The 14,088-nt window shown below is 35.7% G+C and overlaps 1 protein-coding gene across 1 annotated transcript in view; it reads left to right on the top strand.

The window, feature by feature from the left end:
- The window catches only part of LOC145666303 (synaptic vesicle glycoprotein 2B), a 120,478-nt gene that overhangs the window by 75,000 nt on the left and 31,390 nt on the right, over positions 1-14,088 (top strand). Inside the window, exons 6-7 of the mRNA XM_081733388.1 lie at positions 6,397-6,558; positions 10,510-10,672. Of these exons, the coding sequence (XP_081589514.1) occupies positions 6,397-6,558; positions 10,510-10,672 (325 nt within the window). The remainder of the gene's footprint in view (positions 1-6,396; positions 6,559-10,509; positions 10,673-14,088) is intronic.

Raw genomic sequence — 14,088 nt, 5'->3', positions numbered from 1 at the left:
GAATTGCTTGCAAATTCCCTAGATTGAATTTATTTTTTATTATCAGTTTAACGTCCCGTGCAGTAGCAAGGCTATATGAGACATGAACATACAACTTATCATGGGATGCGAACCACATGAGCTCCCATCAGGAATCGAATCCAGTTCTCCCGCACCAAAGACGCGCACACTAACCACTTAGCCATGAGAAAACCCGATCTCCATGTTGAGAAACTCTGTAGTATATTGTAAGTTTGATAATGAAATATTGATTTGTTTAAAATAAACAAAATCGTTACAGCTGTTTTTCTTTTTTAAAAAAATCATATTTTTCTTATTTCCACACTTTAGTAAATCATCCTTATTTTCGAGCGAAGGAAGAAAAATTCAAGCCCTTCCTAAAGAATCATATAAAAACGTTAAGTTTAAAATTGGACCTCGATACGTTGAACGGTAGGTTCTCAAGGTGAGTGAACACGGTAATGAACGGACAAACATACATCCAAAAATCCGTTTTTCGTCACCGAGGGATCATGAAAACGTGTAAAATCCGTCGAAACCTACAATTCCATTTATTTATTTATTTATTTGTTTGTTTTTCACAACATTCTTGTCTCCCGTCACCGCTTCAAAGTAAAAATGATCGAAATAGATCACTCGGTGGTAGAAGTGTAGAAACTCTGTTATTTACGGAATAAAATAATAAGCGATAATAGATCCAAACAAGATATAAAACCTAGAACAGCTCAGGCGAAGAAAAGCAAAAATTTCTGACAGAAAATATTGGCATAGATCTGAAGAAAACGTTGACGAAAGTGTATGTGAACCGCTTGCAGGAAGCAAACATGTCCACATTTCGTAATGTTGCAGGAAAGGGGAAAAAAAAAAAGAAAAAGAAAGAAAGAAAGAAAGAAAGAAAAGTATCTTTACGATATTTCCACCATAACATATATTTTCCCTTTAATGTATACGTGATTAAAATACACATGCAAAATTTGTGTATGAAGTAAGGGGATAGACGGGGGGCACTGTTTTGTGTTTTGGACATGTTTCCTTTCTGCAGTATTGTTCAAACGAATTGTGGATTGAATTGATTACAGAAAACGACCATGAAACTGATAAACATCCTTTATTGGAAGGAAACTTAGCTATTAAACATTTCTGAACAATATGTGAGTAGTGGAACTACAAATTAATCAATCATCTTTCTCATCATAACGTGTTTCCGTTGTGATAGGCCAGGATGCTATTGGACTCCAAAATAGCATCTTTTCTTGGGGTATGTAGACCAACGTTTTTTGATGTCATCCATTTTCTTGTTGTTTATGGGCAGGACAGAGTGTTTAGAAGAGTTCCTCAGCCTAAAAGTATCCACTATCAAGCCACCATATTCATGTTAACACTGAACATTATATGGAGTTACAGATTAGAACTTCATTTCATGGTATTTTGAAATGCTGAAAGTCGTTTTTAAGTGTTTCGCGACATTTTTGCCATAAAAGTCATAGCTCAACACGCTATTTTGTAAAATCCAGGAACTGTAGTCAATGAAATCAATCGCTTTCATTTGAACATTTGAAAACTTGTTGGAGAAGGTCGAGGAAGTTTTAATGAGCTCAACAACGTCATCCACTGTGTAGTTTTAATCCTCCCTTAGCTTCTTCCGTATTATCCCGGAATCCCTAGCATTGAGCATGAAGGAATGACTTCTAACGGAAAAACTACAAAGTCCCATTTACTGCCGATAGGGAATTTCGTCCGGGACAAGTTTTGTTTCTGCAGTAAACGGAAAATTGAAGGCGTCGCGATGCTTATTGTTATTCAGCGCCAGCGGACAAGTATCATTTCGGTGCTAAAAGATGCATTGATCTATTATAAACCATTATTGTCACAAAAAAAGAAATGTGTAAATGTTGGACATGTTTGCTTTCGACAGTAAGCGGTTCATGTATGAAGGATGTTTAGAAGAAAATGAAGAAAAACGGAAACCTTCGAAATATGCTGCTGTATAGAGGAATTATGACAATTAGATGGCAGAGTAATACAACAAATGAAAGAGTGATGGAAATGATGAGAGAAAAAAAGGAACATACTGAAGACGGTGTAGGAAAGAAGATTGAGTGATTAGAAATGAAATGAAATCCTTCAGTTATGCCCTTTATGCTAAGGGAGACGGATGATTAAGGCAACTGAATGATAATGGAATAATTAGTGGAATGACAATATGGGAGGAAACCCACGGACACAGTATTGTCCACCAAAAATTTATTTCCCTGGGATCGAACCATGGACCTCACAATCAGAAGTAAGCGCTCCATTGCCCCCTGATTGAGTGATTAGCGTTTAGCGTCTCTTGCAGCAGCGAGGCTATATAGGATGTGAACTTAGAGCTTAACATGAGATCCGAACCACATAAAGTACCATGGGGAATCGAAGCCGGGTCTCTCGCATCAAGGACGAGGGACATTTCAGTACGTAGCTCTCGAAAAGAAGAAATAGGATAATTAAACACATTACAAGACATGCTGTTAAGTATGGAGCTAATGAAAGAAGGAAAAATATCCGGAGGAAGGCCACGAGTCAAATGCACGGAAGATAAAATAAGATATGTACGGAAGAAAAACCAACAAAGAAATGAAAAGTCTTACTGGAGATAGGAAACAGCGCTAAGTCAAGATAATCAAGGTATTCTTGACTCAAAAGGAAGAAAAAGAAGTACGGACGAAATATATTCTACATATCTATACGAAGATAGCAACATAATTAATCTATTATTTTCCATTGTTTTCTTCAAATTTTGGATTATATTTTTGTTAAAATTCCGTAAGAATTCACTCAAAAAAATTCCAGGTAAACAATTTCCATCAATCTATTAATTATGACAGAAAATGGAAAAAGATTGCTCATTTGTGATCTCATCACTAACAGGAGAACGGAATGATTTCTACTTGGACCAGCGATTGGAGAGAAAAAAGTATAGTGATCGTAAAAAAAAAAAAAAAAAAAAAAAAAAAAAAAAAAAAAAAACGTATTCGAGATTTCCAGTAGAATTACAGATGTCATGGTCCCCACATACCAAAAATGGTGATTTTTGAATGTCCGTCCACCTGTCCGTTTCGTTCCATGTAAACATTTTCACTCGGTTACAGGTCATACCGTACAACGTATCCGCACGAATTGTATTTATTTATTTATTTACAATTTTCTTAATTGTGACTTATGAGATTTTAAAAGCAAATAATTCAGTAGATAGATGGCTTAGTCAGTTCTTATGAAAAAGTCCACAAGGGATAGTTTACTTCTGGGAAGTGAGTTGTCTTCGGCGGAATTTTTTTGAAAACGCCTGATAATTTTGTTTCTATTTCACATGAACATGTTTAATCAAAAACTGCAGCAAAACATGATTTATTTTAAGAAATTTGAACGAGATAGTTTAGTGCGGTGACACGTAACTTTTATTTAAATATCATTTTGTATAGAGTTGTCATATATACCTAATCAGTACTTCAAATTATCTTCCGTCCCCCAATACGCACACTCACACACACCAACTTCCTTCATAAAAATCGTTTCTCAAGTATTGCATAATTCTGAATATGGACATTTACAGAAAGAGTATACTAATAGTTCCTTAACTGATTCCTTGCTTTTACTAGCGTCCGAGATATGTAACTTAGAAGTTCGTTTTCCGTCGTTTGAGCAGTTTATAACTTCAAAAAGATACATTTTTCCAGCCTACATTTGTAAGATATTTTTTCCTCTTTCGAGTTCCCTTAGAAAATACATTTTTGGCTACGTGTATCTCCGCACCCGGCATGGTGATTTTTTTTTTTTTTTAAATATTATTACTACAGCCTGGCTTTAGTTTACTCAGTTTATGTTTGTAACCAGATCTTAAATACATAGGGCAGAAATATGTTGGATTCCCAGTAAATAAGTACGACTGAATTTTATTATATCTTACATTAATAATATGGAAATGTTTTGAGACATAGCCTTATTTTAGAATCTGTAACAGAAAAGGTAGCTTCTGGGTCGATGCAGCAACAAAGCACCAATGTCGCTAGTATATCCATCAACTTATTTTCGTCATTTTTAAAATAAGTACATAGTGACAGCATCACTCATATGCGAGTGCAAAAGTTATTGTAATGAACTAAGGTTGAAACACAAATATACCCGTCTAGTAGCTCAGTTCTTAATCGAAGCACTGTGTTTTGATACCTTATTTTATAACCCAACACAAGAATCGATTGAATTAGTTACCTGGCTAGTAGTGTGTAGTGCCCTCTTTGCCTTGGTGATAGTACCGATGCGGCGTGGCGTGGACTCCACAAAACACTAGAAGCTTTGGAAATGAATGCTGTACATTATACACAAGATTGATCGCAGCAAGGTCCACGGCACGCACATCTATCTCGACAGCATCTTAGATGTGTTCAATGGGATTGAGGTCGGGGTCCCCATGGGCCAGGCAAGCATCTTTACATTCATGGAGTTCTCATTGAAACAGTCAACCTCAATTCGGAAGCGATAGGTTGGAGTATTGTCTTGAGGTAGACACAAATTGCCTGGAGTGTCCTGGAGACGAACAAACGGTTCTGTCAACAGATACTTACAACGTTTGCTGGTGAATGATTGTAAGATGTACCACGGATTTAATTTCATCCTGCGTGGACAGTTCCCATACGAGGATATCACCATCACTGGCCTGAACTGTACCCTGCTGACGAGAGGGATCCATTACTTCATGAGGCTGACGACGTGCTCACACCCAGCCATGGGTTTATACCAACTGGTATCCCGATTCCTCTGTCCAGGCAACTTTTTTTTCCATGCTTCGAGTGTCCAATGCAGCGTTCTTTCGCCAATGTCTGTTGCTGTGCTTTGTAACGGGTGTTGAGTAGAGGTATCCTGCGTTAAAACTTCTTTCTGTACCCCATGGCGAGGAGATGATTCTGGATGATATGGATGCTCACACGTCGTTGATATTCAGTGTTGAATTACAAGTAATCTGCTCCTCTATCCACCCCTACCTCCTGAGCTAGCCGACGATGCTAAGCTGTCATTAATGCATCGTATACCATGGCAGTAGACCCTGGTGGACGTGGTTTTGCCCGAATCCAGATATTCACAACAGTCTCAGTGGCTCTTGGAAAGTCTAGTGTCTGGACTCTTTCAGAGACAGAGTGGCAAGTTACTTGTACAGGTCATACGAGGTCCAACGTCACGCGCTCCTATTACATTCGCCGCGCCAAGCACAGTGTAATTTCTCCAGCTGCCTCTAATTCAGTTGCTAGCGAGTGTAAATAGTCCATTTATTCTTAAAAGAATAATATGAATAGATTCTGTGTACCGTATTTAATAATCCCTGTCCAGATTATATCCCTTCTCCTTAGGGTTTTATCACCAGCTTTGGTTATAACTTCTTTCTCTCTTTGTCTCTCATTTGTATTAAATTTAAGTGGTTAGGCTATTAACCCCTTGCGTACCACCGATCCATGCGTATGTCATAAAATACTGCGTTGCAAAATAACCAGTGACATCCATGGAGATGTCATGAAAATGTTTCTCTTATTAAGAATTGTATTAATCCCGAAGATAATGACTATTATTATCTATTAATCCCGAAGATTATTTAGTGGATGCAAGGCAAGAGTTAATTCTATTATTTCTCCTTAGGTGACAGCACCTTACTGACACAAAAGACTAAGAATTTTTTTATCTCAGTATATGGCAGGCCTAACGGAGCATTCAATTACAACACACACGTGCTTGTTTTGACGATAAACAATTAGCAAATTCGAGATCGGAAAAAGAAAAAGAAAAAAAAAACTTTGTCTTTGATCTCCAGTCAGTGTTGCCAACTTGAAGCAGCATAAAATCCCTTCAGAACATCAAAATTTCCCTTTTCAGTCAAAATGTCCCATAAATCAAATAATTGTTTTTATCAGTAATGTGAATGCTCTCCTCACGCGCACACAATAACTATGTCCTATATAACGGTCTAGACAATCTTTTAACAGTAAATGAAAACCTGGTATTAGAGCACGCACGTAGGAAAATGACACTTGAAACGCAACAAGTTAACAATACAATGATTTGGTTCGCCAGAATTGCAAAGGGTCACTTTAGTATAGCATTGAGTCATTATAAATGTAATTTATGTTTTATTATTTCAAATACTAAGAAGAAAGAACAGGACCATCATCTTAACTATACGAACAATCTCTATTAAATGATAAAGTAATTAAGAACTGAATCCCTACCGCAGAAATTACCACTAGATTGCTGTATTTATTTATTTATTTATTTATTTATGTTTGCAGTATATTTCCTTCAGTTTGCGTGACCACAACACATAATGCTATTTTGGTTAGTCCAATGTCATATTTGGCACTATCTATCTATTCGCAGGATATGGAAAGTTCCACTATTTCCTATTGGCTGTGTGTGGGTTCGTGAGTACAAGTGAAGAGATGGATGTGATTTCGATGTCTTTTATTCTCCCTTCCGCCCAGTGTGACCTTAACCTCAACACCCACACCAAAGGCTGGCTCAACTGCATCATATTTATAGGTAAGTGAGAATAATTTTTTTTTTTTTTAACTTCATCATAAATAGACTTTGGTTTCATTGTAACCACCCTGATGCACTACAGTTGAGTACCTAAAATTTAATGACAAATATAGCAGTAAATTCTTAATTCAATTTACCATTCATACTATGGCATATGTGCTGCAATTGGAGACAATTGCATTGAAACTAATCACTATCCCTTATCCTATCGCGCGGTCTACGGAGCCATTATCGCCGTCACAACTTGTGAAATTGTTGAACTGAATTTCAGAGACCCTTTTGGCACCGAGTCTACCTCCTATATGAGACTTTCATCCACAGCCCCTCCAGTTTTTTGAGTGACAATTATTTATATTTATATATTTTTGAAAGCTATTATTTATATATTTTTGAAAGTATATATTAAATTCGTGATATATCTTTCGTAATTTGGGTTCTGGCTGTCCCCCCCCCCCCCCGTTTTTATCTTCTAGATCCGAAAATTGACAACCAATGAATTTCTATTGATATGGTTTAAGTAATTTAGTACCTACTATAGAGAGAGATAACTAACTAGACTGGTTCTGAAATGTCGCCTCTCTTGGCAGAAGTTTCTAAGCACATGAAAGCAAGGCTGTAACATCAGATATTCACAGCTGTAAGGATTACCGTTGTTGTTTACAACAAAATGGTGTTACAAATTCTTTTATTTACACGCATCGAGAAAATACCACGGATGTTGTATAGCGCCAATAATAATAATAATAATAATAATAATAATAATAATAATAATAATAATAATAATAATAATAATAATAATAATAATAATAATAATAATAATAATAATAATAACAAAATCTATCAAAAATGCGAAAATTCAAGTTCTTGTATAACAGGAGACAGCATATTGTGGAATAGTTAGTTGTATACACTTTGTATCCATTATTTATTTAGTTAATTAATTTTATTCATATTTCCGACCGATATGCGTTTTGAGGACTTTGATTCTAGCTCTAACATTTTAAGTGAAGTTGAAATTAAAGTTTACTAAAGAAAGAATATACAATAACTTACATACTGGACTTCCAACTGCATAAAATTCATTCAACAACCAGTGGGACACACATTGTAACACAACAAAAGTTAAAAGCTAAAAGAAACAGATAAAATAGTAAAGAAAGCAAAAATATGCAACTGAAATTAGTATCCGGATTTCCACATTTTATATGAGGATAATTAAGTTAAAAGAGAGTTACCGTGGCCCCGTATTTTTAAACGTTTTTGGGTTTAAAATGTAGATTTCGATGAGCTATGTCCAATGACATCACTTTTGATTTCTGGAAACGTCCACTTCCGGGATCAAATTAGGGGTCAAATGTGAAAAGTGGAGCCATTTGGGCAATGCGGACTTGTGACCGACTGGAACAAAATGGGTGTCATTCTATTCGTATTCACACGTACATGAATAATTGATATTCCAGTTTCCCGAAATTTTTATTTTAATCCGAAAAATTAACGAAAATCCAAGATCCAAAATTCCAGATTTTCGTTAATTTTCGGGGTCAAAATAGAATTTTCGGGAAAATGGAATATCAACTATTCATGTACGTGTGAATACGAATCGAATGACACCCATTTTGTCCCAGTTGATCACAAGTCCGCAATACCCAAATGGTCCCACTTTTCACTTTTGACCCCTAATTTGATCCTGGAAGTGGGCGTTTCCAGAAATCAAAAGTGATGTCATTGGACACAGCTGACCGAAATCTATATTTTAAACCCAAAAAGGTTGAAAAATACGGGGCCATGGTAACTTCTTTTTAACCGGATTATTATTTGAAGAGAAATTGATAACTTCTAGATTTCTCGAATTTTATATTTTAATTAAAAAGAGGAATTGATTAATCCAAAACTATGATCTAATATGTTAGGTATTGAAGACATAAAAAATAAAGAATGAAAATTAGGTTGTCCTAAGTGCACTAACCCCCATTAAGGGAGTAGGGTCTAAGTATGTCTACCTTGTAAATATGCATGTAAATATTCTTGTAAAAATTTCTTATATTTTTGTGTCAATGTCTCTACGTCTTAGTTCTTTGTTTTTATAACTTATGTTATACCTTATTAGACATATTCATTCCAAAAGTATGTTTTCTTAAATTTCTTTTCTAAATGATAAGATTGATTTTATATCCTTCATTTTTGTAGTAGAAACCGTTCCACTTACGATAGAATTTATGTAACATTAACGATCATTCAATACATTTGGTATCCGTTCATTATCAACTAAAGTATTTATATTTCAGTTGTACCAGCTGAACCTGCGCTCTCTACACAGCGCATCATTCACATATGAGCATGAATCTCCTTGTCATTTCTCACATCTGTTCATGTCCCTTTACAGACACAGGTAAAAGACGTATTGATAAATATCGGCAAGGCTCACCATAAAGGGAAGATTTTTTTTCGATTATTTTTTTCAATATCTTGCACTGTTTGCAAGATTTGAGCCTACTTCCGGTTGGAGTTTCTAATTCATGTATGATCAGTGTTTTCTTTCTTCTTGCATGCAGTATGAATAAGCAAATACATTACACACACAATTAATTATATAGGGACCGGATTTTTAAGGTACAAAAATGTGGTAGGAAAAAGGGAATAAAAGGGGCTGAAAAATCATTCAAAAAGGTGCAAAAAATGTGCTTTTATTAAGTTCTATAGTGTACAGTTACATGAACATTCTTTATTCATTACACCAGCAAATATTGTTAAAAACTTGGCATTAAACATTGGACATAAATTGCAAAATTGTTTAATTTAATCCCAAACTTGTACAACATTCAACACTCTTGTAATAAAATGGTGGTTAAAACCAACTCGGTATTTTAAACAAGAAAACTTTAATTTAGCAATATTGAGACTTAAGAAACCGTTACATACTACTGGGTTTTCAGAAACTGGTTATACTTGATTATGCACAACATCTCTGCGTTTTCGAATGTTAGTTTCTGTCGCTTGGAGCTCAACTTCGCTCGACATCAACGGAAACCAGTAGCACACCCTGTAAGCACATGGACAGGAAGTTTAGTTGACACTGAAAAGGTTTCTATGTCCGAATTGTTTCGCAAATTCAGTTCAAATTTACCCCTAACAAATCTGTCAAGATTGCGTCTAAATTTATGGAATATGTGTAAACTAGATTGAAAATAAAACATATTGTTCTGTTCAAATTTAAAAAAAGAGAGAAAAAAGGGACAATAAAGGTGCTGAAGGATAAAAGAAATAAGAAAAAGGTAAATTTTATGAATCTAGCAAAAAAGGTGTAACTTTAACTAAAAGGATGCAACAAAGTGTGTTCATTTCAGTTTGTTTTTATACCCAGAAATACATATTTCGAACTTTGGTTGTTATAACAACTATCTTTTTAGACAAGGTACTGCACCTTAAAATCCGCTCTCTAATAATGTCAGTGATGTATGGTGTTCAGTGATGTATGACAAAACACTCCAAACAATAAAGATCCATCTTAGACAGGAGAAATGGTTATCTTTAGTTTTTCATTATAATTTGACCATGAAACAAATGTCTGAGAGATGTACTACCCCATATATAATTGTGTGGTGTTGGAATGTATAAGTCGCAGGATAGTATGCTTTACTTTTTAAAAATTTCAACACTTGCAGTGTATCCCTAAAAATGCAATAAAAAAATAACGGCCATGTTTCTTAAATATTCAAATAGAACTGAACAGTCTACACAAAATTTGCAATCGATCAGTGAAAACGAAATGTTTGTAGAGCTTGTGGTTTCCGAGATATCATCTTCAAAAGAATTGGCCACAAACATATAAACGCCCACAAACATATAAACGTAGCATTTTAATATACAGATAGCATCTCTATTATTACTGTATGACATCCTTTAAGCATGTTGGATCAAACGAAGGAATAAATAGTGTTCTCTTTATTCCAGGTATGATGGCAGGGGCGTATGTGTGGGGATCTGTAGCTGATTCCATAGGCAGGAAGAAAGTGTTGATCGTCATTTCGTTAATGAATGGAGTTTGTATTGTGGCATCAAGTTTTTCACAAAATTATGAACTTTTTATGGTGTTTCGATTTCTTAATGGCGCAGCGTAAGTATTTAATTCATCATTTCTAAAGAACTCATGCATATATACAATAGAATAATTAAAATCAAAATGTTATACAAGTGCGAACAGAGAATGTTATAAAATATGCATAAGTGAAGTATCTTATTGTTAGCATGGACTACCACGATGATAATCTTGAAAACTGAAAATACAGTTAGAAATACTCAACTTCAAAGTAGATTTAATAATATTATTATACTTTGAGGTCTGTGTATTTATCACTCACTTTACAGTGTTTATTTTTTATTATTATTTAAATTCACAATATAATAATTTTGTACTTCAAAGTCTGTCTTACCATTTAGCGTTGACACTGGTGCAAATCCCGGTTGGATGAGGGGGACATATCCCCCCAATAATCCGATTTGAAATGTTTTGAGGGGGGATGTGATAATTTATGTTCAACTGCCACAAAGGAAAGTGACATGAAATTTATGTCCCTTGCTGTATAATATATAATAAATTCGCCTCAGAAGTTAGATTCATCTACCGTAATATGAGTCTCATCTCCCTTCCCTAGAATAAGCCTCAAATCTGCCCAATGTTAAAGACAACTCTGGTCCCCTGATCGTCCATAGCATTGTTTTTCAACTTCATAAATATTTCGAAAAATCGTTTTAAATAAAAATATATGGGAAGGTCTTACTCGTTTCCCCCAATGTTGAAGACAGATTTGCGCCGCTGAGTGTAAAATTTTCTCAAGCTGTAAGAGGGTACTTTATTTTATAGTGTTGGCAGTGGAAGAAAGTTTGCCAGTACGAATATTTAAGTTTTTGGTTCTAATTTAATTATTAGGCTAATATTCAAATACATTTGTGAGTAATTTTTCCTCTTGTTAAAATTTTGAAAATTTTCGAATGTAGCCTATAAAGGAAATATATTTTTAACAATACTTAATTTACAATAGCCTATACAAACGACTGTGGCTACGGTGGGACAAGGACTCGCACCTAAACAATTTCCTACTCCCCCTAAATGCAATTCTTTAGTTATGATTTTATTATACTTCTTTAATACAGTAAATGAAAAACGTTTATAATAGTGTCAGGGGTGAAAGTGAGGGTGTGTGTGGGAAGACGCCGTTCCCCCACGTCCGTACACTTTCTAAGAAAAATTACAATGGGGAAAGATAGGCACGGGACACGGCTTGACGTCATGCGTCCCCCTTCCACTTCAGATCCACTTTTACCACTGAATGGAAAGTGTAATGAAAAAATATATAAGTAGCTCGGATGAACATAATGGTAAGTGCCATTGAGTTATTACGTGATCAAACCACAGCAGTAAGTGGGAAGTTGAATTTCTACAAAGGGCCTGAAGATGTCAGGGGAAGCATGTTTGGTATGTGTCATTGCATACAATTGCATGAGAACAGCGACGTTAATACGCTAGTTAATATTGGCTTCATCACACACTGTCTAATGAAGCTAATATGTTCAGTTAGTTGAAACTGTCACATGTTTATTATTTTTAAAATAAACTTTGCTTTGCTCAGCGATTTGTATTTTTAGTTAAAGTTATTTAAGATAGCAAAGCTAGCATGTATCAGTTAACAGATTTTGAGAAATATTTTTGATATTACGCACTTGTAGGATTGCCAGATTTAACTAATGCAAGCCCGGAGACCAGTGGCCTGCCACTCTTACTCTGAGTTCAAGTTTGAGTGTTTTATGTGTTTATTCAAGATGCAGGTTATGAAGGACCGAACTTGCTTCACTCGGTGCACAGAACACCACGCAACATCAAACAAGCCATTCCAGAACACACTGTCTCACTTTCGAGAGAGCTTACAGCAGGACCATGCCCTGATACCCTCTAACACTTTTAACCACTATAGTACTAATTACTAGCCCTATCATTACTAGTGAGATCAGACTACGAGGTGTACTCTATATTTTTTTAAAAAAAAAGCTTGTATTTTTTAAAAAAAATAAGAAAATAGATGGATAAAATTATGATAGAAGAAGAAATTCGTTGTGATTGAAGATAAGTACATACCAAGGCTATTTTTCAACGTAGTCACCATGTCATGAACCTCCAGGCATTTCTGATAGATTGACACAAGCTTCCGTATATCCTCTCTGTAAAAATCTCCGCCTGAAAGTGCAGCCAGTTCAGAACCGATGTCTTGAACACTTTACTGTCATTAAAACGCTGCAATGCAAGCTACTTTTTCAGATAAAGGAAAAGAAAGAAATTCATTGGGCCAAGGTTAGGGCTGTAAGGGGGTGATTGAATAGTTTCCATGTAGAGAAGCTGTGTGTAGGCCTTCTGCTACGCTCATCGTCATGACATCGAAGAAGCTTCCCATCACCATCGTCTGACCTTTCCTTTACTCATTACTGCTAGTCTGTGAGTGGCACACAACACCCGATGCATGCCACCTGAGTTCTTCCTTTGGCGTTCAGAAATCGTATGAGAGATGTCCTTTCACATTTAGCGGGATTTTATATTACAGCAGCCATTTCACCTTACTGCTACTCGCAGGTACACAACTCGACTCGGACCAGTGTTGCCACAGTCCTAGGTCTCTAGTGGGCTGAAAAATAGTACTCAATTGAAACAAAAAGGGCTGAATTCATTATTTTATACCAGCGTAATACATGGCTCAATAACATGAAGCTAAAAGAGGTCAAGTTCTAGAACGTTCTTCCCCCCCCCCTCTTCCAAAAGTCCAAATGAAGAAAGTGCTCTTTTTAAAAACGTCCAAATAAGACGACCCCGAAGAACTGTGAAAGTAGATGATTTTTTTTTCGCACGTAGGAAGTATAACAGACGCCGCAAATTAAAAGGGAAAACAGTTATCCTCTTCGGTATGTATTGTAGGGAAACCAAACGCGCCTGTATTTCAAAGTGACCAATAAACTAAAACAGTATTATGGTCATATAAGAAAAAATGAATAAAACAAGCAATAAATCAATCATCTCCGAGTTCGTGTGTAAACAATACGTTATAATAAAACGTTAAAATATAAATTATGTATTCTCGCTTATTTCCGACCGAAGGAGGATAATGGACCGTAAGAAGAATATATAAGGTAAGTAAACTGACAATTGTAAAAAGAAATGAAAAACCGGTCCAGCGTCCTAGAGCCTTTCCTGAAAGACATCACAATACATTATTAATAATTTTAAGTCACAGTGGTATCTATGGTGCTGAATTGGGTAGAATTGTACCAACTTTTTCACAAAAGAAGCTGAAAATACCAGCGTGGTACCAACGGGTCGATGAATGACAAAAAGGGCTGAATTTGGTACAATTGTACCAAGTGAGGCAACAGTGACTCGGACGATTCCATCTCTGTTCCAGGCACATGATACTAAGACATGATTCTGCGCATGCTTAACTTTATCAGTGTTGTGAACCCCGTATAAAAATTATCGGCCATTTGTATGAA

Source organism: Thermobia domestica, chromosome 12, assembly GCF_964235325.1.
Source record: "Thermobia domestica chromosome 12, izTheDome1.hap1.1, whole genome shotgun sequence".
Lineage (NCBI taxonomy): Eukaryota > Metazoa > Arthropoda > Insecta > Zygentoma > Lepismatidae > Thermobia > Thermobia domestica.
The sequence above is the reverse complement of the archived record's forward strand: the minus strand, read 5'-3'. Positions and strand labels throughout refer to the sequence as shown.